The sequence below is a fragment of the Lipotes vexillifer genome, unplaced genomic scaffold, assembly GCF_000442215.2.
Source record: "Lipotes vexillifer unplaced genomic scaffold, Lipotes_vexillifer_v1.1 scaffold573, whole genome shotgun sequence".
In the NCBI taxonomy this organism is placed as follows: domain Eukaryota; kingdom Metazoa; phylum Chordata; class Mammalia; order Artiodactyla; family Lipotidae; genus Lipotes; species Lipotes vexillifer.
In genome coordinates this window covers 1,932,296-1,958,810 of record NW_006796432.1, presented here as the reverse complement: position 1 = coordinate 1,958,810, position 26,515 = coordinate 1,932,296, and the positions used below count along the sequence as shown (strand labels likewise).

The 26,515-nt window shown below is 36.2% G+C and overlaps 1 protein-coding gene across 1 annotated transcript in view; it reads right to left on the bottom strand.

Moving 5' to 3' along the window:
* NAA25 (N-alpha-acetyltransferase 25, NatB auxiliary subunit) overlaps positions 1-26,515 on the bottom strand; it is a 71,225-nt gene that overhangs the window by 7,667 nt on the left and 37,043 nt on the right. The window contains exons 12-22 of the mRNA XM_007468590.1: positions 25,696-25,903; positions 24,781-24,870; positions 20,854-21,034; positions 20,057-20,156; positions 14,925-15,076; positions 14,273-14,398; positions 10,002-10,245; positions 9,452-9,575; positions 7,987-8,052; positions 5,960-6,057; positions 4,077-4,187 (exon numbers count right to left, since the gene is read on the bottom strand). Of these exons, the coding sequence (XP_007468652.1) occupies positions 4,077-4,187; positions 5,960-6,057; positions 7,987-8,052; positions 9,452-9,575; positions 10,002-10,245; positions 14,273-14,398; positions 14,925-15,076; positions 20,057-20,156; positions 20,854-21,034; positions 24,781-24,870; positions 25,696-25,903 (1,500 nt within the window). The remainder of the gene's footprint in view (positions 1-4,076; positions 4,188-5,959; positions 6,058-7,986; positions 8,053-9,451; positions 9,576-10,001; positions 10,246-14,272; positions 14,399-14,924; positions 15,077-20,056; positions 20,157-20,853; positions 21,035-24,780; positions 24,871-25,695; positions 25,904-26,515) is intronic.

Genomic DNA, 26,515 nt, shown 5'->3' with positions numbered 1-26,515 from the left:
AGAAGAGGATTTAGGTAGTGGATTCTGCTTTCATAAACTGAAAAGGTCTTTCTAAACATAATACTAACCTAAGAACAGTTAAAAAAAAAATCTTGGGGGAGGGGCAATAGGTGGGTGGGGAAGTGGGAGGTACAAACTACTGGGTTAAGATAGGCTCAATGACATATTGTCCAACATGGGGCATATAGCCAATATTTTGTAATATCTGTAGATGGAAAGTAACCTTTAAAAATTGTACAAGAACTAAAAAAAATTTTTTAATCACCATACATTTGGAAATCATTGAAGAGCACCTAAACAAAACAATGGTCAAAGAATAAATCACAAGAAGTATTAGAAAAAAATGTTTGCTATGTCAGATGAAGATATGAAGTACCAAATCTGTGGGATAAACATAAAGTGGTGATTAGCAGCAAATCTGGAGTCCAAATCCCATTAGAAAAAGGATAAAACCATAAAACGAATGATCTAAGCATTAATTCAAAGGAGTTAGGCATGACAAAAAATCTTATTTTTTAAAAACTACTATATTGACAAAAAAATCACTCAAAGACATGTCAAAGTGAAAAAAACTGCATCATATATGAAAAAGAATTGTGTTAACACTACTATGTTAAGAGTCTAATAGCTCAAAACATATCAATGGAAAAAACACTACCACCACAATAGGAAACTTGGGCAAAGACAGAAACAGAAGTCTTCTTTGAAGGTGCAACATCAATAGAATTTTTTTAACGCAAATTGGAAAATTTTTGCCTATCAAATGGGTAAGGATACAGACACACCACACCACTGGGGAATGTAAAAACAGGTATCTCCAGCTTTTTGAAAATTCACTTCACGCCACTTAGCTTTCATGAAAGACCTACATTAGTACCTGTTTTGGCTAACCAAAAGAAATCCAAAGAGGATTTTCGCTTTCACAGGAAAAAGGCGGCGAAAAGCGTTTGCAGCAAGCTGTTACAGAAGCAGCACACACCCTTAGCAGCAAGAGTGGCACCGGAAGTGCCACTCAACATCAAGCCGCCATAGTAGTGAACTATGTCTGTAAGCATCTGTGCTTTATCTCAATTTACTTTGTGCATCCATTGTCCTAAGGTAATTCCTTTTTATGCCACCTGGGCTTATGAAAGGTGCTATACTTCTGGATAGCAGGGGAAACCTGTATACATAGTAATGTCAGATCTAAGAGATAGCCTAAGGAAATCATATTATAAATTCATCTTGTGTTTGTCCTTTTTTTTTTTTTTTTTTTTTTTTGCGGTACGCGGGCCTCTCACTGCTGTGGCCTCTCCCGCTGCGGAGCACAAGCTCCAGACGTGCAGGCTCAGCGGCCATGGCTCACGGGCCCAGCGGCTCCGCGGCACGTGGGATCCCCCAGGACAGGGGCACAAACCCGCCCCTGCATTGGCAGGCGGACTCTCAACCACTGCGCCACCAGGGAAGCCCTGTCCATATTTTAATAGCAGTACTATTTATAATATTAAAAGAAAATCAGAACATTCAACAATGGGAATAAGTTATGGTATATTAATATAACAGGATAGTACATAACCATTAAAAGTAATGAGATACATCTATATTTACTGAAATGAAGAGATGTCTAAGACACCCTATTAAGTGAAAACAAAAACAAATAGCAAAGTTGCAGAACTTTCTATAGAGCATGATTCTGGTTTGTACGCAGTGGCTATCTCTGTTTGCTGGGAAAACGGGTGATCTTCACTTTATTCATATATTTAGGTTACACTGACAATCAGAAAAATAGGCGGCTATTCTCATTTTTGGAAATTAGAAAAGCAATAACTACAAAAACTCTCACAAAATCCAAATACCAAAAGCTATCTGACAAGTACTAGGGTGTAGGTTTTCATTAGAAGAGAAAGTAATCACATAACTCTGATCAATTCTTTCAAACTTTTCACTCATGGTCTGTTAAATTATCTTGAACAAAGTGAAGGAGAGAAATGAATGAATGGCAACACCCAGGACAAGTGTCAAATCTAAAACATTCCTGAATTGTTACTGAATTGTGCAGGAAGTTAATATTACTAATAAATCCATCAACATTTTCAAACAACAATGGTTACTATATTCCTACAGTGAACAAAAATCTTCCATTAATAATAATAAAATTCGAACATTAACAAAACAGCATGCCATTAGAGAATAAATCCTAAACATCTTTCCTTATGAAAAGGATATAAATTATGTTAATGTTTTACACATGCAAAAATTAAATCAATTAAGATGGGAGGAAACTCCAAAATTGAATACAAACAGAAATAGATGACTCTTATTTACATCACACTAATAATATAATCTGAGTTTTTAATTCCAGTGCTTTTACAAAGTACCTCAACTGTCTACATTCACTGGAACATATTCTAAGGACAAAAAAGAAATGCAAAAATTTGAACTTTATTTAGTGGGTTTGTTATTGGAACTGGTAGTGGAACCAATGTACTAATTCCAAAACTATTTAGTATTTATTGTAAAACAGCAAATGAATAAATATATTGATGCTGCTGGGAACCATGGTTCTTACTCTGAAAAGAAAACTATAAATATGGAATGAGGGAAGGAATGGAAGGAAGAACACTGATATTGGACTAAAACTGGAGGTATCAGTAAGAATTAATTATTTAAAACTCTGTGTGTGTGTGTGTGTGTGTGTGTGTGTGTGTGTGTGTATGTGTGTGTGTGTGTAAATAAATTTCCTGTCTCTCTTCATGGCTATTAACTAGAAACAGTAAAACTCTAATAGCAATTAGTATACCTAACAACTAGATCTTGGTATTTTGAATACCATTCCCCATAAAGGAACCAGGGCTCATTGAAAAAAATGACTGATTTCAGTTCAGTGGGTGAGTACAAAGTGCTTGGAGCATTTTTGTTGTTTCAGACAGTAAGGGCTCAAAGACCAATGATGTTCAAGGACGGGAACCAGCTTAAAGTGGCTCCCATTAGCCAAATCTGTGCATCCAAAAGAAAATTATGATAATGGTTTACAAGGTAAATTTAAAAAAGAATGAGTCTACAGTGATACTAAAATAGTGATATTAAAAATATACAGTTCTATTTTTACAGAATGCCAGTTAATAAATGATAAATGATTGGTAGAATTTTTTTAAATCACCATTGTGGAACCACCAAAGAAATAAATGATTCACGCAAGTTAGACTAACAACGGATGTTAAAACCAGTGGGTGAAAGGCTGGTGGGGAACAGGATATTCAGAGTCTCTCAAAGCATCATCTCACAGATTAATTACACGGGGAGGAAAGACACTATTACAATAAAGAAATCTGGCAGATACTTCCTTTATCAAATAATTAAATCTGAAACTATCAATAATGGGACATAACAACATTAGTGCCTCCTAATTTAATTGCTAAAAGGGACATAGCATCTATATTTAACCTAAATCTACAGAAACAATTAGCCAAATCCAGACTGTGGGATAGTCTACCAAAAACCTTGCTAGATTTTTCAATAATAAAGACAAACAAAAGCTAAGGAAGTACGCTTGATGAAAGAAAGGTACAGAGAAATGACAACTAAAAGCTGTGTCAGATCCTTAGTAGGATTCTAGTATTTTGAAAAAGACTATATAGGATGTAACTGGGATAACAGGGAAAAGGTTAATATGGACATTATAATATTATTGTATCAATATTAAATATCTTGAGTGTGAAAATATCTTGAGTATTATGGTTTTGTAGGAGACTGCCCCTGTTCTACCCTGGTGTGTTATGTATCACAGTCTGTACTTTTCTTTCAAATGGTTCAACAAATGGGGGTGGGGGAGGTAGAGAATGAGAGAGAGAGAAAGAGAGAGAGAGAGAGATAAAGCCAATGTGGCAAATTGTTAACAAGTGGTGAATCTAGGTAAGGATGTCTGGGTGTCATTATACTAGTCTTTCAGCTTTTCTGCAGGTGTATTTTTTTTTTAAAGCTGGGGAGAGAAAATGAATGCATATTGGCTCCTATGATCTCTTACAAAATGCAGGAAAACAGTGAAAAGAAAAGACAGCATGCAGCCAGATTGTTACTTGTGTTTTCTCTGTTATTACCATGATGATGCTGGTTTCTTTTTTCTTCTTCTTCTTTTTCTGTAAATTTAATTTGTATGGTCGCAGGACACTCTCACAGTAACTGGACACCCAAAGGATAATAGAAATAGTCTGAAAGATGAAAAATTGCAAATTCATCAATAAGGATTACACTCAAGATATCTATCAAGAACAAAGATTATGAACTAAACAAATTCTATGCAAACAGCTCTACTATGCAAATCTCTTCAAGTTCTATTGTAACTCTCCACTCTCTAACTTCTACAATCACCACACTGATCCAGGTTTTCTTCATATCCCACTCAGAATACTGTCTTTATCCTTTCTTCTGGCTCTCCCAGCTCTAAACTCATCCTCTACTCCAGTGGTCCTCAACCTTCTCAGCACCAGGGACCGGTTTCATGGAAGACAATTTTTCCATGGACGGGGGGATGGTTTGGGGATGATTCAGGCTCATTACGTTTATTGTGCACTTTATTTCTATTATAATTACACTGTAATATATAATTAAATACTTATACAACTCACCATAATGCAGAATCAGTGGGAGCCCTGAAGTTGTTTTCACTTGCCACTCACTGATAGGGTTTTGATATGAGTCTGCAAGCAATTGATTTATTATGGTCTCTGTGCAGTCAAACCTCTCTGCTCATGATAATCTGTATTTGCAGCCACTCCCCAGTGCTAGTATCACTGCCTCAGCTCCACCTCAGATCATCAGGCATTAGATTCTCATGAGGAGCACGCAACCTAGATCCCTCGCATGCACAGTTCACAGTAGGGTTCGCGCTCCTATGAGAATCTAATGCCGCTGCTGATCTGACAGGAGGCAGAGCTCAGGCGGTAATGCAAGTGATGGGGAGCGGTTGTAAATACAGATGAAGCTTCGCTCACCTGCTGCTCACCTCCTGCTATACGGCCCAGTTCCTAACAGTCTGTTAACAGACTGGTTAACAGTCCGTGGCCTGGAGGTTCAGGACACCTGCTCTACTCAGTCCAATTTTCTTTCACTTCCTTGCAGGAGATGGAGATCCATCATCCTTTTCACTGAAGTGAAAAGTCCAAATTCCTAGGTATGGAATCCAAAGGTTCTGTAAAATATGCCTCTCCCCACCCACCTCTCCATCCAGGTAAGATACTGCCTCACCTGCAAACCTTAAATTGTGTATGAAGAAATCTCCCCAGTTGGTCAGCACATATTCTCCTTTGAATTAAGTTAGGTGTTTACATGTCTTCACCTATGCTACACTGTATTCATATCCATATATACATGCAATTATTTCTCATTCACTCATTAAGTATCTCTTAGGCACTTAAAATGTCACCAAAACAGAGAATATTGCCTTCAGGAAGCTTACAGACTAGTAGGAAAAGAAAGTAAATAAACATGTGACAAAATAAACGGAAAAAAGATAATGGATTATGAGTGTTTATGATCCTCTTCTTTCTCTCTCTGGCTAAAAGAAAAAAAGTGTTTTGCTACATCAGCTCCTGGATTCCCCTTCATAATGCAGAATCTCAGCAATTAGTCAACAGCAGCAACAAATTTAGAAAGCTGGCAGAATTAACTTAAACTACATAATAGTTGAGTCAAAAAGGAAAATGAACAGAAGAAAGCTAGATTTGCAGTGAATCTGAGGAATCTTTAGAGATTTGTAAAGCAAATTTCAAGAAGTTTTACCCTAACATTATGAATGAAATTCTCCTGATACTCTTAGAAGGAATTAGTTCAGAAAATTGAAATTGCTTTTCAATTAACAAAAGGTGGGAGTGAAGGGTTAAATTACAGGCATAAGGTGCCTATAACCTGTTAATTTTTGAAAAATTAATCCTGCATACAATTAAGGAAAATTGAGTTTTTCACAAAGAGAACAAAAACATACCTCAACCAAGAAGACTAGATTTTCTAAAAGAGCAGGATGTGTTTTCAAGTTACCATCTTTAACTTCTAAGAGATCACCTTTACATTTACTAAAGACATCTGAAAACAGAAAAATAGTTTATGGTTTTATTCAGCTTTTGTTTCAATGTTATTTTTAGGAACACAATGCACAATCTAATAAAGAATAAGAAAATATAAAGATTTAATCCAGAAAGCTCCCCCACCCCAATGAAACAAACACCAAAGAATATCTATTTTAAGCTCTTTATTTATTTTTTTAAGTTTATTTTATTTTATTTATTTATTGTTTTTGGCTGCATCGGGTCTTTGTTGCTGCCCTCAGGCTTTCTCTAGTTGTGGCGAGCGGGGACTACTCTACTTTGCGGTGCGCAGGCTTCTCATTGCAGTGGCTTCTCTTGTAGCAGAGCACAGGCTCTAGGCACATGGGTTTCAGTAGTTGTGGCACATGGGCTCAGTAGTTGTGGCTTGTGGGCCCTAGAGCACAGGCTCAGCAGTTGTGGCTCATGGGCTTAGCTGCTCCACAGCATGTGGGATCTTCCTGGACCAGGGCTTGAACCCGTGTCCCCTGAATTGGCAGGCAGACTCCCAACCACTGTGCCACCAGGGAAGCCCTATTTTAAGCTCTTTAAAAAGCCACACGACTACTGCTCTATTGTCTTCAAAACATAAAAGGCAGACTTATAAATTATATATTCTAGGGTCTAAACACCAGCTACGGGAACTTCCCTGGTGGTCCAGTGGTTAAGACTCCACACTTCCAGTGCAGGTGGCCTGGGTTAATCCATGGTCAGGGAACTAGATCCCACATGCATGCCGCAATTAAGAGTTCACATGCCACAACTAAGGAAGCCCACGTGCTGCAACTAAGGAGCCTGCGAGCCACAACTAAGGAGGCTGCCTGCCACAACTAAGACCCAGCGCAATCAAATAAATAAATAACTTTTTAAAAATAAATAAAATAAAATATGGGATAACCGTTTAAAAAATAAATAAACACCAGCTACACCTTTCCACAGATAGGCCATTGGCACAATAAAAATAAGACTTCAAGTGGATGGTTTAAAAGAACTTGTGCCATTATAGACTAAAAGACCAATGTGCATGGTAGAAATGCACCTTCATAACAAATACCAGGTTTTATTCTCATAATCTTGATCATCTTTTAATTCTCAGTCTTCATTTGAGCAACAAAATAAAAGACTTTTTTAGGCTCCTAAAAAGAAAGACCCTTATAGATTTAAAATGCACAATAATCTATAATGGAAAAGAATCTGAAGCTGTACACCTGAAACTAACACAGTATTGTAAATCAACTATAGTAAAATAAAATAATAATTTTTTTAAGTATTTGAGAGTTAAAAGAAAATGCATATGTATATTCTTTACCAAATAATTTCATTGCTAGGAATTTAACCCCAAGGAAATACTCAAATAAGTACCCAAACAATTGTGTCCCAAGATATTTATGTCAGCATTGTTATGCATAATATATTATGTACTCAGAGCATATAAATAAATCTGGTACACTGATACAATACTGTGGAATATTATGCAGCCCTTAAAACAAATGGGGTGTGTATATAACTGACATGGTAAAATGTCCAAGATAACAAATAATTAAAGCCAGAAAAGCATGTATTATACCTTTTCATATATTTTTTTAAAAAATCACTACTATGTATTTCCATACACACATGTATGACTGTTTAGGTGGTATGTAGAAATACAGACTGCAAAGTGCCAACAGCACGTACCTACTTACCTCTGCAGGAACGGGGCTGGGAAAGGGGAAAAGACCATACCCACTTGTGTACTGATTTACAATAGGTGTCTACTACTTTTGTAATCAAAACTTTTTAAAGTTAGAAACAAAGTCTTTAAAAATACCAAAAAGTGTGCTTTCTTATTTTTCAAAACCTCTTGCAAGTTTCTATGAAAAAATGAGCTTCTATGAAAAAATGTCAGACAATCAGATACAATATGGGAATCCACAGTAAGACCACTTACCTTTTAACTGTTCTAGTAAAGACTTAAGACTATTCTCTACTCGCTCCTGGATCTCCATTGTATCCTCTAAAATTGAAACACAATGAAAAACTTTCAATTCAATTTTTAGTAAGATAAAGAAGCAAGACCAATACCTGGAAGCATGGGCAAGAACATTTTCTTTTCTCTTAAGACCCACAGGCCTCTAAATTCCATTACTGAGAGAAAGATGAAGGACAGGAAAAGGAGAAAAGGAAAGAGAAAGGGAAAGAAAAAAGGCAAAGAAAGGTATTAATTACTGTTCTGCCAAAAGCACTACCTAAGATTCTCTAGGAGGACCAGAAATCTATGTGTTTCAAATACTCTAAATGACAAGATCCACAAGCCTTATGACTTGGGAAAAACAAAACACAAACAAAAAAACATGACCTATATGGTATTTGTGACTCTCGCTGGGTTGACAGCTTAGAAAAAAATCTTTTCTCTACAAAGTTTAGGCCTTCTTCTTTCTTTTTTTAAATACTTATTTATTTTGGCCACACCAGGTCTTTGCTGTGGCATGCGGGATCTTTAGTTGCAGCATGCAGACTTCTTAGTTGTGGCATGCAAACTCTTAGTTGTGGCATGCATGCAGGATCTAGTTCCCCAACCAGGGATCAAACCCCGGCCCCCTGCATTGGGAGCGCAGAGCCTTACCCACTGGACCACCAGGGAAGTCCCTAGGCCTTCATTTTTAAGTAAAGAATTTAATCTGATACAAATGAAGTTATTTATAAAACAGAAACAGATTCATAGACATAGAAAACAAATTTATGGTTATCAAAGGGGAATGAGGGAGGGATAAATTAGGAGTTTGGGATTAGCAGATACAAACTACTATACATAAAACAGATAAACAACAAGGTCCTACTGTATAGCACAGGGAACTATATTCAGTATCCTATCATAAACCAGAATGGAAAAGAATATGAAAATACATGTATATATATATATAGGTATAACTGAATCACTTTGCTGTACACCAGAAACTAACATAACATTGTAAATCAACTATACTTCAATTTTAAAAAAATTTTTAAATGAATGAATGAGAAGAATTCAACTTGAAATCCAACAATATTTCAACAAATCAAGGATTTCTTCAACTTTTAACTCTAAAAAATGATTTTAAATATGGAACAGACTTAAAAGTGGGAAAATGAGGGAAAGGGAGTGAGCAGCATTTAGAGGTGCGGGGGTGGGGTGTGGGGGGCGCAGCAGGGCTGATTAAAAAAAAAAAAATGGAATGGACTTAAGCTTCTAAACATTATTTTGTAAACTGTTTAATGGACTTTCTTGTATAGCAAACTAGAGATTCCAGAACAGCTTCCAGCTCCCATCTCTTCCAAATTTTTCCAAATATGTGAGGTTATAGATATTTTGTTGCATTTACTAAGTTTTCAGTGACAAAGACCCTGTAAACATACTCATGCAAGTATACACTTACCTAAACCATTGATGTCCAGCTCATAAATATCACTAACAAGATAAAAAGAGTTGGTCTGACACTGAGAACAGCCAGAATTAAAGAATCCAGCCATTCTGGTAGGTACAGGACCAAGGAAAGGATACTGGAAAGGAAAAAAAGTTCTTTAAATGTTCTTTAAATCCACTGAAATTTAAATTCATAAAATACAAAATGAGAAAACAAGGAACTGGATAAAAATCTATCTCCATGATTAAGTTACAAAGCACTGATCAGCAAGCTAATAATAACCAAATCATTATGGTGAAAACAGAAACGCTGTATTAATTTGTTGACAGGTTTAAAAAGTTTACCATCACAAAAAAGTTATTTTGCTTTTCCTCACTATCCAATTTGGATATTGAGGAAGCCTCTGCAATTCCTCAAGTTTAAAAAGTTTGTCTTTTTCCTATAGATGCCATAAAGTGGGACAAAATACTGTTCTTTACTATTCACCCATCCCCAATTCCTATTTTCAAAAAGACAGTCACATATTATTGCAGCTTCGATTGTAAATACGCACTGATGATACCTGAATGTCCTTCTCAATAAATCGCTTTCCCGTCTCCAGGGCCACCTCCAGCTGTTGAAGGAGCAAACGGAAAATATCAATCCGGGAGGATACTCCATTCTCAGTGGTCTTCTCTGAGTTCTCTGGCCCAACAGAATGGTTAAGACTTGGAAGTCCACTGATCAGCCTCAAGGTTAAGGAACGGATTCTTAACCACATTGTCTCCTCCTCCAAGGAAAGTTTCTTATGTTCTTCAGAAACATCCCTTAAAAAGAAACATCCGCAAACCATCCATTTTATTCATGTTAACTTTAAAGCTTTCAAAGTTCACTTTCACCAGTCCAGACGCCTTTGAATGGTCTCAGCTTTCATTTAATAGCTGAATGATCTTGGACAAACCAAAACAGTCCAAGTCCCCATTTCGGTATCCTTTATAAAATGGGAAAGATAACCTACCTAACAGGTCGTTTTCCCCTTACGTGAGATTCATTTTTCTGATGATAAAATACATAATATAAAAATTCAAATGACAGAAAAGTAAAAGGAAAACGGGACCTGATAACCAAGAACCCACAATATATATATATTTTTTAACCACCAAAATGGTTTTATTTTTGACACTGCCAACATGCAGAACAATGCATTACTTTGGTTTCCTTAAACATTACTTAAGTACACATTAGAAATATATGTTTACATTTAAGAAATGTTAACACATTAAAAACATAATCCTCCATAAACATAATTCTTTCTCAATATATTTTCCTGCTTTGTTTCACACATAAATAACATAATCTACAAAGTCATAAATAAAACTATTAACTCTTATGACCTAAAAGTATATACAAATTTTGGAACTTGACAAGAATGTCCTTTATCTGATTTTATATAAATAACAACATGCAGTATTTGCAATGTTTTTTAATTAAATGAATGACTTACAATCAAAACTTTTATTGTCTCCCAACCAGTTCTTCCTATAATAGACCTTCAGTGTACTTGGTAAAGATGTCATGTATTTAAAAAGTCAAAGTGGTCAAAAGACTAGATTTTTAAAACAGAACAGAAGGTTGCCATTAACTATTATTAAGCCTTATTAAAATCACTTCTGTTTGTCTGAAGAACAAAAAATGCTCCCAAAGAGTATATGCTTGTACAATCTTTTTTTTTCTTCTTTTTAAAAAATTTTTGGCTGCACCCTGCAGCATGTGGGATCTTAGTTCCCTGACCAGGGATCAAACCTGCACCCCCTGCATTGGAAGGCAGAGTCTTAACCACTGGACCTGATTTCCGGGGAGGTCCCTATACTATCATTTAAATGGAAGCTAACAAAGTCTTAAAAATTCAGATTAAATTTGTATTAGTCTTGGGAATTAGTCTGTTATAGGAACAGAATCCATGCTATCCTAAGTTTTCTAAAATTTATTTTGAACCATCACTTTGATTAGTTAAAAGTTTCAGGGTAAAAATGACACACAAAAATGATCTTAGAAAGGCATATTTAGAATTCCTGATACAGAACACTTGATTATTTAGTTTTTGTTTAATGACTGGAAATCTTTATTCCTTCAGATAACATTACTTGTTGAGTGACACCATCTATTTAGTGATTTACTAGATAACCACTCAAGGTATATTAAGTAAGCACTCAAATTATTTTTATGTAACAAAAGTAAAACACACTTTTCATGTTGGAATTGTTTCATTATGCATTATTATTTTTAAGGCCGTGATTTACAGAGTATAAAAATTAGAAAGAAAATCATTCTCAATTAATATTCTCACTAAATTTAGATGATTCAAATGATAAATAATAGTAAGCTAAGCACTGTCACTAGATTTTAAATTAGATTTTAAAATCTAAGTTTCATTTTTCAATCAATACAAATATGATCTGCTTCACACTATTAACTGCCAGTCAAACTTTGTTTAAAAAAAACAAATATTCTTTGTTAAAGAGCAGTTTACAACAAATGTTTTTCCATGCTCTTATAAAAAAAAGATTGATATGCATAATGAATCTAAGCCAAAATCCACAAATGGTAGCCAAAATTGTCAACTTTCAGCCTAACACAACATAAATCCAGTTATTCTGCATAAACAATTCAAAATTAAAGTTTATAACGGAGGGCTTCCCTGGTGGCGCAGTGGTTGAGAGTCCGCCTGCCGATGCAGGGGACACGGGTTTGTGCCCCAGTCCAGGTAGATCCCACATGCCGCGGAGCGGCTGGGCCTGTGAGCCATGGCCGTTGAGCCTCCGCGTCCGGAGCCTGTGCTCCGCAACGGGAGAGGCCACAACAGTGAGAGGCCCGTGTACCGCAAAAAAAAAAAAAAAAAAAAAAAAGTTTATAACAGAAATGTCAACAAGTCATAACTACAACATTACTACTGATGGAGAACCCACAATATTAACATGCTTGGTATAGATCCTTTCAGACTTTTGCAATACAATGTACGAAAATGAACTACAAATATTTATGTAATATACTTTAAACAGATAAAATGGGTTCACAGTGTTTATACTATTTTGCAAACTGCATCTTTTTATGACAGTGTGTACAGAAAACAGTTAACATAGGCTTGCCTGGTGGTGCAGTGGTTAAGAATCTGTCTGCCAATGAAGGGGACATGGGTTTGATCCCTGGCCCAGGAAGATCCCACATGCCGCAGAGCAACTAAGCCTGTGCACCACAACTACTGAACCTGTGCTCTAGAGTCCGCGAGCCACAACTACTGAGCCTACGTGCCACAACTACTGAAGCCTGCGTGCTTAAAGCCCGTGCTCCGCAACAAGAGAAGCCAAGACAGTGAGAGGCCTACTCACTGCAACAAAGAGTAGCCCCCACTCACTGCAACTAGAGAAAGCCCACACAGCAACGAAGACCCAACACAGTCAAAAATAAAACAAACAAATAAATAAATAAAAAATCTCCCCACCAAATATTCTTTAAAAAAAAAAAGTTAACATAGCAACCCTGAGGCTATTATCTTCAGAAGGGCCTACTTGCAAGGTTGGCCCTTGCCTGGTGTCTGGGAACCTAGCAGGCCAACCATTCCCTAAATGACAAGAGTGGCTCACCTGCCTAGATTGTTCATACAAATTATGTGGTTAAGGGTGAACAGTGCTTTCCTTCTGGGAGTCTGAAATGTTGGTACATGCTAGACTGAGGGTGCCTACATCACCAGCCGATGAAAACCTTGGGCACCAAATCTTTAATGGGTTTCTCTGGGCAGAAATATTGCACAGAAATACCGCATTTTTTGCTGCTGGAGAAAGGAGCACACGCTCAGTATATTCCTTCGTAGGAGGGAGAGAACACTGGAAGTCTGTGCATGGAGTTTTCCAAACTCCACCTATATGTCTTTCCCTTTGCTGATCCTGTCATGTATCCTTTTGTTATAAAAAAACTTAGTTGTGAGTCCAACTACATGTAGAATCCCATGAGTCCTGGCAAATCACTGAAGGTAGTCTTGGCAGCCCCCAAATTACAGCATATTCCAGAACTACCTTGTATACATGTCTCTGCATACTTGTGCACTTATTCCTTAGTTTCCACTTTCCTAGAAGTGGTTCTCCTGAATTAAATGCTACACAGCCTTTTCAATCTTGATACATATAACTAAAATTCCCTATAGAAAGGTTATATAAAGTTTTACTGCCATGTAAACTCACAACCACTTTCCCATAACCTAGCTGAGAGCAAGGATTAAACTTTTTTATGTGATAGGTTAAATCTTCATCTGATAGATTAAAATACAAATCTTTATTGCTGTAAAGTACATTTCTTTAATTTCCTATTAAACCCTTTGCCCCATTTGTTTTTCATTTATCTTCTTCTTATTGATTTCTCTGTATATGTGAAGGATATTAATATATATGAAGAAATTTACCAATTTACCAGATACCTCTAGAACTTGTTAACAAATTTACTTCTATATAGAAGACTAATATTTAGAGGTCAAATTCTTTGTTTCCAGATCTGATGTAATGCTGAGAAAGACTTTCCCAACCATTTAAAAATATTTTTTATATTTTCTTCTAAGTTTTAACATATAATCTTTAATCCATCTGGAATCCGTTTTCATGTATGCTGTGAAGGAGGAATTAACTTTTAGATTAACCAGTAATCTCAACATAGGGGTGAGGTTTTCTTTTCTTCCTCTGGCTTACCTATATTTTCTGATCCCTACAATAAAAATGTTATTATATATACATAATATATAATATATAAAACTCTTAAATTCATCTTGATTCTTTAAAAATAAATTGCTTGGTGTTAAATTCAAGTTACCTGTCTTTTGGATCCCAGCTAAAGAAAACATTTAAGTCTCTGTTGTCTCGCAAGGCTTCCCATGGAATGTCATCTTCTTCTGGCCGAAGATTCATTGACTTTATACTTTCTGCTAAGCTGGTTGATCTGTGATAATGAAAATTTATTTAAGTATTATTCAATAATAAAATAGTCATGAAAACATGTTAGCCAGGACTTTGTTTTACTAGAAAGAGAGAAAAGGAAAGAGTGAAGGAAGGCTTTAATATTAGGAAGTAAAAGCTCATATAACGTGAAATAGAACCAAGCACTGGTTCTGGCCTGCTACACAGCAAAAGAAAGGCATCTGGAGGCCCAACCAAAATAAAGTTCATCAGCATTAATTCCTGAAATCCCATGTTTGCAGGGTATGGGGAAGCTTGTAAACATAATATGGGCCAGGGATGATGACCATGGCCTAGCTGGTTTCTGTATGGAACCTGGGATGGTACTGGCAGTACCCTATCATTCCCCATGACAGGCACCTTCCCCTTTCTTCCCTGTTCCCTCCTACATTTTTTTCCCCCATTTTTCTTTAGCTTAAGCCCACTAATGACACCCATGAGGCCCATTAATGGCTCACAGTATCTGATCTAATCTCTTAGTTCCTTATTAGCTCTTGTGCAATACTTACACATTTGCTTCAAGTAGAAGGTCTAACAACATCCGTTCAGTACGGACTTGTGCAAAATGAAGAGAATTATTCAGCCTGTTCCTAAAAGCGATAAACTCTGGGATCTTCTCAAATGCACCATATTTGTAAGCTTGAATAATATATTCTGAGGTCTGGGAAGGAAAGACATCACCTTGGTATAAACATTTCACATGTCAGGCAATGAAGACATACCTTGCCAGACAAAACAAAACAACACTCAAAATAAAATTAAGATGTTGAGTCTAATCTTTAAAGTTCTTGGTCACCAAATAGAATATCAGCTTTTAAAAATGTTATTTTTCTTGTATCCTATACTGGAGTCAAATGTCTTCTTCACTAATATTACTACTAATAATATTTAGCTGCTGCTACCACCATGTAGACTTTCTCCTAGCAGTTATGTTCATTTCAACAGGACTGAAGGTTTTGTTACACCACATCAGTCAAGGTTTTGGTTAGTGCCATTGTGGAAGGGATATTACTCCATGTTTTTCTGCATCTAAGATAAACTTTGTTTTATACAAAGGTTCCCAAAACACCAGAATAACATAACCATCCCACCACCACCACAAATAAAAATTACTGTCCTTCCGAAAAAAGACAGGCTGCTCCTTGGTTTTGTTTACTTCTGAATAATATATCACAAACATAGGAATATGTGTATTGCATCAAGATAGAAGACACCAAACAAAAGACCTATAAAAATTCATGTCATCATCCATTCTGAGGACAGAAAATGCAAAAACCAGGTTACCTGTCCATCCAAACTACTATGCTAGAAAATCCCATAACATACACCACATGTGCTTTAATTAGATTAATACATATATACAGATGAAACATGAACAGAGGCAAGATAAAGAATCCTAAACAGAAATTCTGGCACAACAGAAGAAAATCTCAGGGAAGTACATTTCATGGGTATGGGCCTACGCCATCAGGATCGGAAGTCAGAAGGGCACCCTTGTGGGCTAAGTAAAGTACTAAACTCAAAGTTGATGTCTGCCCCCAAAGATCCTTTCTAGAAAAGACAGTCTTTTTGCACAGCCTCAGTCAGCTCTGCCCCCATCTCCATTATGACCGAATAATTTGCCCAATAGGAAAATAGGCCAATAGTCAACAACGTACCCTCTGATACACAGCCTCGCAGGGTTCATTTCAGGCCGCGGGATTGCGCCACGGGCGCTAATTCAACTGCATTCGATGCGGCTTTTAAACCCCCATGGGACACCTCGGCGAGCTGTTTGCCTGCAGTATCTGGAGAAATTAAAGACGGACGGACACAAGAAAATTAAAAAGATTACTTGTGATCCTGCAGGTTTAAAGAAGGACTATCTGAAAAAGCTCAAGTGTACCTTCTAGCTTGATTAAAGGACAGTGATACGCTCAAGTCAAGAAGAGGCCAGGATACCCTAAACACATATGCCTATCCAATGGCCTCTTGGTTTGGAAAACATAGTAAGGTTTACCAACAGCCCTTGCAATAGGACCTTACAGTTTGAAAAAAATGGCTGGTTAGGAACATATGATCCAGCAACTAATCAGGATAAAAATTTGACTTTGGTGATTCCAATCAAATTTATTAATTACAGTTCCAAAATATGCTATGATTAAAGGAAAGAACTCAGCCTTACCAAGTGTAGAGGAAGTTTTAACTTCTGAGTGGTCCATGGAATACCACTTTAGAAAAAGGCAAGAGAAAAATAAGGGGCCACAAAAAAGGAATGCAGTCCTTTAACAAACTAAGAAGGCAACTATAGTTCTCTGGCTTCTTTTTTTAAGATAGTCCTCCTTTAATACTGCAGTAAAGTATCACTGCAGAGCTAGAAAAGGGCCTGGGCAGCTACCAATAGGACAGACTGAGGAAGCACCATGATTTGAAGAAACAACGACCTATTGGAACTGCAGGCAAAACTGGAAGCCATGGGTACTTTAAAGACTTCTGAATATCAGAGAATGTTGTCTGTATCCATTTCTACTCATTTATGCACCAATGAGGCTATTGAGATCCCATATGGATTCCTGAAATGAACCCTGGTCACTGTAAAAATTAGCGAAATACATGGACATCAAACCCTTGAATAATGATCTTCATGAATACCTAAAATGGAGACTTGTAAAGGCATTTTTTTAAAAAGTACGAACATGTAAGTTACTTTTGGAGATATGTAAATCTAAACTCTTGTTTTTATATTATAAAACTCTATTTCAAATAAGATGACAGCAGACAACGACCTTTCCAAAAAGAAAACCCCTACATCGACCTTCCAAATACAACTTTCAATCCCATAGCACAAAGCCTTACAAAGCAGATTTTCCATTTAAGGAGTAGATGTTCTTTCAAAGAGCTAGTTGGTAATTGAAATACATCAGTCACTCAAGGAAAAACCATCTGGGGGCGCCAAAAACTACCAAGAATAAAAGATGTAGAGCATAGCGCTTTAGCTTTCCAGAGACGTATTTCTAATACTATCAGAAGGTTTAACACATACAGTATAACACTACAATTGTGATCTTTCTTAGCTTCAAACTCCTGTAGGAAACAGTCCACACCACACTCTCCATTTTCCTATTCTGGGACTTGGGCTGGGCTTTACGGTTTAAGGTATGTCTTCCTTGCTGTATTGTGTTTTGCTTTTACCTCCAGGACCTAGCCCCCTCCATGCTCTCTCCCCAGTTATCTACTTTAATATGATTAAATAGCTGTTTTCTTAGTTAGTAGTAATAAAAATAAATTTCAAGCAGAGAGTCCTAGTCCCAGATTAATAAAATGCTTTACTTTTATCAGCTTCAGCATCATGTACATTTAGATGAATTAGTCACTCCTGTCACACACAACCATCAGCAAAATATCAAACAAAGATACAAAAAGCCACTGAGGACAACATGCCCTCTCATATCACTCCTGGGGATCTCCTTTCCCTATTACAATACTTTCGTGTGTGTGTGTGTGTGTGTGTGCGTGCGTGCGCGCGCATGTTGTTTTCAAAACACTTCTTCAGACAGTATTTGTGGGAAGAAAAATTAAAGCTTGATTTTTATTAGTATAAAATAATGTGCCTTAATTGACCAACTCATGAACAATATAGTTCTTCTAGAATGCTGGATGACTGGAAACTGGAGTAAAACCAAACACCAGGCTTGGATTAATCCCTTATTTACCCCTCACATCCACATCAAGCTATTTGAGAAACAAAAGTTTGAAAAGGATTCTTCACTATATCAAATGTTTACTTAACCTCTTCCTTAGAAACACAGTAATCAGAGCCAGAATAATGAGATTTGAAATACACTTTTCTTTTGCTTTTTTCCTCAGTTAGTGAAACTTCTTGAAAACAGAGAAGGGCAAGTATGGATACTTTTTTTTTTTTTTTAATTTTTATTGGAGTATAGTTGCTTTACAATGTTGTGTTACTTTCTACTGTACAGCTAAGTGAATCAGCTATACGTATACATATATCCCCTCTCTTTTGGATTTCCTTCCCATTTAGGTCACCACAGAGCACTGAGTAGAGTTCCCTGTGCTATACAGTAGGTTCTCATTAGTTATCCATTTTATACACAGTATCAATAGTGTAGATATGTCAATCCCAATCTCCCAATTCATCCCACCCTCCCCCCTTCCCCCTTGGTATCCATGTCTATCCAATGTCTCTATTTCTGCTTTGGAAACAAGATCGTCTATACCAATTTTTTCAGATTCAACATACATGCATTAACATACAATATTTGTTTTTCTCAAGCACAGATACTTGAATATACAGTGAAAACTCACAGATTTATAACTCAACTGCCCACTTATGCTAAGAGATTTTAGAACCAAGGTCCTAGAGATGCCCTTCTGACAGTGAAGCCAGGCTAGCAGCTTCTGAGCAATATGTTTAAATGCTGATGCCCACTTCTGTCTCTCCCTGATCAGAAGCTAGGGCACAAAATGAGGTTTGAACAGAGATACAATCACTGTTGGGAAGTGGAGCCATGGGTGGAAAGGGATAGAGCTCAAAAGCCAACTGATGATGCAAAGATCACAACCCCGTGCTACACCAGCCCTCTAGGCCATGACCTGAAGTGTGTCAGAATATAATTATTGCAAGCTGAGAACAACAAACCTATGTTCTATTGGTCAGAAATGCTTTTGCCCTGTCCCAGCTTTCTATTTAACACAAACTTAAAGAATCAGATGGAAGATAAATTAGGTATAGCAGTCATATTTACAAAAGAGTTTTTAAAAAAATCCTCGTGAGTGCTTTGCCAAGAAGAACCTCAGAAACCAGCTTCCTTGCCAAGTTTCTTAGCTGCTGTTAGACCATGAAAAATGGAACACTATGGGCAGATACCTGGCATGGCGAAATTCCAGGTGATGAGTCTTAGAAGCACATGAGAAGCAAGCAGGTAGTGTGACCACTGTAGAGACGCACCTTATCTCCACATATGTTCCTGGGTGGTTTTACATACCTCGACTGAGTAGAGACCATATAGTTTTTCCACAATAACTTCTGCTTAACTGACAAGTGGAGATCACATCTGCTTGCAGTGAAAAATATGGTGCAAATCCCATCCTTTCATTATGGCACATAAAAGCTCTATCTTATTTATTGTTACTTTAAAAAACATACTACTGACCTAAGTCTCTTAAAGTGTCCTGAAATTGGTCAATTTTATAATTGTAAGAAAAGATAAGTATACTCTGTTGATAAAGAACACGGTGGTTATTAACTTCAAAAATCAATAAAAGTAAGTGAGAACAACTGCTATCGCAAAATCATATATGGCATCCCAGGCTATACACTCTTATAGGCTATTTCTTATACCCTTAGAAAGTCTCTTAGAGATTAAAACACAGACCTAAGAGGCACTTCATATTCTGCTAATACCCAGTTTTAAATGCACCTTCTCATGGATTCTATTAAACATACCCTTTCGAACAACCACAAAAACTCCTTACCTCTACCTAACAGCCTTGGCCAGTAAGCTATAGACTAAGGGCACATGTGAGTATAGCGTGGTGCACCTTAATATGTGTACTTGTGACCCGAGGGAAGACGCTCTCTGAATCATGTTCTTTCAGCAGGCCAAGACCATAATAAAAAATAAAATTTTTTTTCACTTACATCTTTCTGGTTGGAGTGGAAAAACCTGAGCGCGAAGTTACAGGACTGGGATGCAGCAGCGTACTGACCTAGGGATTCGGCGTATCGGGTCAAAAGATAACTAGGTCGGAAGGAAAGAAAAAAAAGGTTATACCTACCCACCTCTAGTATCAAATACTACACTTCAAATTACTATGGTAGAAAAACAGCTAGGCATACAAAAAGTTAAAACTTGCGGCCATAGAAATGATCTAATTCACAAAATCAAATTTTAAAAAACAGCAAAGTTAATTCAGTTTTTTGGGAGACCTAAAGCTCTATGCCATGCTTTCTTGCACTCAGATGATTAATGGAACACAAGTTGTTAGAGAACAGAATATTGTCTTCCTAAAACAGCTCTACAGGACACAGAGAAAATACCCTTGATTCATCACAAAGAACAGTCAAAATACAAATTCAAAGGATCTCTGGGGTCAACATATAACATACAAGTGTCAACCTCAACTGCAAGGCAGAAGTAAAGACCTGAAAACAATGTGTGCTAAGAAAAAGAGTTCAAAGTATATAACTGTTACCTGTATCTGGGAAAACTTTTTTTTTTTAACCATTTCTAAATTGTACACATTTGAAATTACCACAAAATACTGAGAAAGATAAAACTCTTTCTGTTTTGCAATGGGTCATAACAGGTGATTAATCTACAAAGCTTAATACCAGGAACAACTTTTCTGCTAAAATCAAAATGTTAAGAATTCCATATATGAGGACCCCACACTGCTGTAGCTGGCTGCTCATTATTCAGAGTATATACTACCAACCCAATGGTGTCATGCTGGATATGCTTAGCATCAAGGCTGGAATACAGATCCACCACCGGTTCAAATGCCCCCAGCATACAGTAGATTCGAACAAGCAGCAATTTGAATTGAGCATTGGAAGGGCTGTGAGTTAGTCCCTCTTCCAGCAAAGTCAGGGCCTGCCACACAGCGGTCTCATCACCTAGAACCAAAATATAACAGCATTATCCACAGACCTTGACAGCAAATGGGGGTTTCTCAAAAATAAAAAATAAAAACTGGCACCATCACCTCCCCTAAGTATTCTAAGGATGTGGTTGGGTGGCAGAGAACAAATTTTAGATACACACCTGTAATCAAAATAGGGAATTTCCCTGAAAAGACAGTCCCTCAATAGTTACCTCAGTTCTTAAACCTGCATCTGCAAAAATGATGCAAACTTTGAGCTGCCAGGTCTTAAAGAGAAGTCTGGAACCTCACAGGATCCTAGATTTTGAGAAGAGATGGACTTTGAAGGAGAACTAGAATCCACCAACCTTCCCAGTACAGGATTTTCTCTACAAGACCCCAGACAGATGCTTTCTCTTGACATCATTTTTCTTCCACATGTAACTCTACTAACAGATGTCAACTAATATTTGAAAGAAGAACTGCTCATTAATAACCAAACTAAAATGATAAACTTTTTTGGCCTACTAAAATTCAAAACGTTACATGCATCAATATTCTTAAAGAAAAAGTAATTTCTCTTTTATGAAATTATCTGAAGAAAATAATATGAAATGCAGATAAAGCTTTATATACAAAAACATTCGCTGTACTAATAATGGGGGGATGATTAAGTAAACTGTAGTTACACCCCCACAGGGAAACAACATACAGCCATTTAACGTTAACAAGGAGTTTTTAACAGCAAGGGAAAATAATTATGCAATAATGATCAGTAAAACATACAGAATTCAAACTAGTATGAAGAGTTCATCTCAAGTATATAAAACATTCACAGAGAAAGAGAGAAGGAAATACGCAAAAATGTTAGTCTTTTGGAAGTTGGAAAAATGAGATTAAAATAAATCATTTGCCAAATTTTTACGAGCTACTTTTACAGTTAGAAAAAACAGCTAAAATAAAAAGCTCCATGCACTGAGCTTTTAAAATTATATTCTATATGCTTTTTTCCAAGAGAAAAGAAACAAGACATAACCAAAAATTGGGGATTTAGATAAATATCATCCATAATCCTACCCAAACTATGCAAGCCACCCATGATCTACTCAAACTACCACTGTGATTAATGTACTGCTTTTGAACTATCAATTATGTATACATAACATTACTATGTAATGTATCAATTATAGCTCAATAAAACTAGAGGAGAAAAAATGACATCCTTCACTCCCTATTTTATTTTTGCAGCCCAATTTTACACAGTAGTAATCATGGCATACACCCGATTTTGTGTTTTCCCATGTTGCTCCCTGGTCTTCACAATCATAATTTTATTTAATTCAACACTCAGTGACCTAAACTCGGCAGTAACACTAGATATAACACCCAAAGATAAGAGTCATAGGTGGTTCCAGGCCTCAAGAGGTTCAGAATTGAGTAGAATAGATAGTTGGACAATTATAGATAATAGATAATTTCTTAGGTCCTACTTATTCAAGGATAACCAATATCAGAATTTTTTTTAAAACTTCTTGAAGATCTCTTTTAAATGGAAATAAAATTTCAAAGTAAACAGTAAAAAAAAAAAAAAAAGGTTTAATTTACACTTCTGAACTATTAAACCCAACATTATGATGACATTTATCATCTTATTTTATTTTGCAAAATTTAGAATATAACTACAACTCTATGCCAAATCAAAGAGCATCAAGGGTTGATGAGGATTTGGGGGACAAAATTTTTTAAATCAAATTTTATAATATAACAAAATGATATAATAAAAAGATATAAGATAAATAAATTCTGGGGATATAATGTACAGTATGGTGACTACAGTTAACCACACTGTACCGTGTATTTGAAAGTTGCTAAGAGAGTAGATGTTAATAGTTCTCATCACAAGGAAAAAAAAAAGTAGCTATGTGAAGTAATGGACTTTAACTAAACATATTGTGGTAATCATTTTGCAATGTATCACTATATTGTATACCTTAAACTAATACAATGTAATGTATCAATTACAGCTCAATAAAACTAGAGGAGAAAAAATGACATCCTTCACTCCCCATTTTATTTTTGTGGCACAATCATAAAGAAATTTTGCAAAAAACATTTGAGAGCATCATCAATTTAATCTTAAAATGCTCTTCTTAATCCTGTCACATTCAAATCAGTCTCTTTCAACATCCTCACCAATTTTCTATACATTTCTAATTTTTGTCAGATCCACCTTGAACAATGACTATTGTTCCAGCCTACAACTGGAACATTCAACATCACTTTCACTGACTTCAAGAAAACTTGCATCTATATATATATAGTATCTAGAACTTCCCATGTATTTGCACTGCATGATTTTGGACAACCCACCTAACTTCTTTCTCTCTGCCCTGTATTTCCCACATCTGTAAAACTGTAACAATCTTAACTGTATTGTTACAAGGTTTAAAATTAGCTAATTCATATAAAGCACTTTCAAGTGCCTGATGATCCACGACTGTTAACTGTTATTACTATTATATGGTCAGATATCTTGCTCCAAAACCAAGAGATTAGCAAAGCCACAGTCACTATGAGCAAGAATAGATGCCAGGAATAAGTGGGGAAGGGTATGAGTAGGGGCCAAATTACTAAGTAGTCAGTTCATTAATGGTTTTACATTAAGATGACTTTTACAGCCCTATGCAACCTCCTGAATGTGGGGTTCCAGATACCAAGTACTCTGATGAAAAGGATTTCATCCCCATCCCCGGTACAATACAGTATAACAAGTACTATCATATGGATATACACAACGTCCTACAAAAGTTCAGAAGGGGCATAAAATCTGCAATGAGGAAGGGGGTGAAATCAAGACAGGCTTGTCAGAGGCACTGTTTGAGTACAAGTGAGATGAAGGAGGTAAGAAAGTTATTTCAAAGAGAGGTAACATGATGTTCAGTGATAGTAGCAAAAAAAAACAACAAAAAGTAGATTCAGGGCTTTAAGTACTAAGAAACTGGAGATGTAGACAGACACTAGATTATAGAGAGCATTGTAAACCATCCTAATAAGGCTGACCTTTATCCTCAGGAAAATAGGGCATATCTGAAGGATTTTAAGCATGAGGAAGATAGTATCAAAATTGAGTGCTTGGTTAAATGACCCATGAGGGCAGGGTTGTGTCTGTCTTGCACAGCACTGTCTCCCAGCCCTGTTTCTTCTGCAGTTTATTCTCATGAATAATATGTAATAAGTAGCTAAGGTTATTTTTTCTCAAAAACTGCTAATAAGAGAAAATGTCAGAAAGTGAGACCTAAAGAAAAGGCAATCTCAGTACCATCTGCTGAATCATCCTTCTCTTGCTTAATGACTCATGATGCTTCCTTTACCATGCAGTATATATTTGTCTTAAATGGGCTAATCTGAACTATATTCCAAAAAAAGTGTATTTTCCTATATAAACTGAAGTGAACAAAAATGGCTATTTCATTCCATGGACCCATACATCTATATCTGAATCAGTTTCTCTGTATTTTAATTATTGTAACTTTGTAATAGGTTGTTTACTCACTATGCAGAAATATTTTAAAACAGAACAGATATCCACTGATTTAAGATTATCCTGATTACAGAGAGGAGGATACTTGGAGACTTTGGTTCTTCTAGAAGCACCCTGGAGAAGGGCAAGGAAGAAAAACCTAAAAGCATAAATCAAATTCTTAGATTATATACTTAGTCTAAGGATTTATAGTCAATAAAAACAAAGAGTAAAGTTAAACTGAAATCACTGCTCTTTACCTGTTTCTCTCCATATATCAATAAGCACATGGACAGCAAGGAGACAGTAATAGTCTGAAAATTGCAATTCGGTTTTCAAACAGGATTTCCCTATAGGGAAAAAAAAAATCATATCTGTATTTTAAGATTTGTTCAATTATTACTGCCCCATAGGAGTTTTTTTTTAAGCAAGAAAGTGACAGGAGGAAGAAGAGAAAAAGAGGAAAAGAAACTAATAAGAATGGAGTAAATACCAGAAGAAAAATATAAGCCATGAATCAAAAGAGTCAAAAGAAGGTGAGACCACACTCAGCTGGAGCAGAAGGAAGGGTTCCAGAATAGAGGTGGTATTCCAAATGGTCCCAAAAGGAGAGCAGCAAGATTTGGAAGGAGGTTTTAGGTGAAGAAAAGAACAGAATCCAAGAGCCATGTACAACTAATGTAATGTTATGCTCATTACTTCACCTAATTTTTTGGAATACAGTTAGAGAAATACTAATATCATCTAGTCAGATAATTTATATTTTATCACACATATCTAAGCAATCTGAAGATCATCTACTTCTAAACTAAATATTTATCTCACAATTTACAATTCTTTTTGGTCATTTACACAGTCTATATATTTAGAATATTAAGGCCTATAAGCAGAAAATATGACAATTATCATAAACTTTGCAATTCATCTGAGCCCCATGTGATAAAGAGTTGGCTGGCCAGATCAGGAAGAATATGGATATCTGGGAGCCAATTATAATTTTTAAAAAACTCCAAGCTTAAGAAAGGCTTTACATTTTATTACCTGGATAGTGTTCCCACTTGACAAAATATTTTCCTTGCCAAAAGCATTACAACAGCATGCTATGAGAGATAAAAAACTGACTTCTAAATCTTAGCAGATCAGGGAACTACTGCACATTTTGAAAGGCTGCTCACCAAATTCTAGTCCATGCTGGTACCTTAACATCAATTCTCTGACCACACTCAATTTCTGATTTTTATCCATCATGTGGTACAAGCCAAGTAACCTCGTCAGCTGCACCACACACAAATGTTGCTGCAGAGCTCTGACGTCAGCAGGCAGTGCCAGCTTATCCTCTGTTGGTGTTGACAAAGGAACAACTCCAAGTAACTGATTAATAAACTGCAAAGTTGAAAGAAAAAAAAGAAGTACAGGTCTCAAAACAGAACTAGTCTTTAGTAGGCCAGAATTAACAAATACTGAAATGGTCTAGAAAAAGGTATCAAGAAAAAATACAAATTAAAACCCCTTTAAGTATACCATTTTCTATCTACCAAAATGGCCAAAACAAAAACACTTCTAACAGCACACAGTGCTGGTAAAACTCCAGTGAAACTGGCACACGCATCCATTGCTGGCCAAAAGTATGATGTTAATACCATGTAGTATATGCACTAAAAGATTAAAAGAACTGTGAAAATGTTTCCTAAATTACAATACATTGACATAATATGTAATGTAGCAATGAAAAAGTTTAATTAGGAAGACTGTAAAAAAGAACAATTACCCCAAAACAAACCTATTATATTGATATACTACAAATAAATTCTTAAAGGAAACATTATACATTGAAAGGAATGGTTGTCCTGTCAATAGCCTTAAATTGTTTTTTTGATTAAAGCTTTAATTTTGAGATAATTATAGATTTGCACGCAATTGTAAGAAATAACACAGACAGATCCTGTGTACCCTTCACCCAGTTTTTCCTAATGGTAACATTTTTTTTTTTCCTGT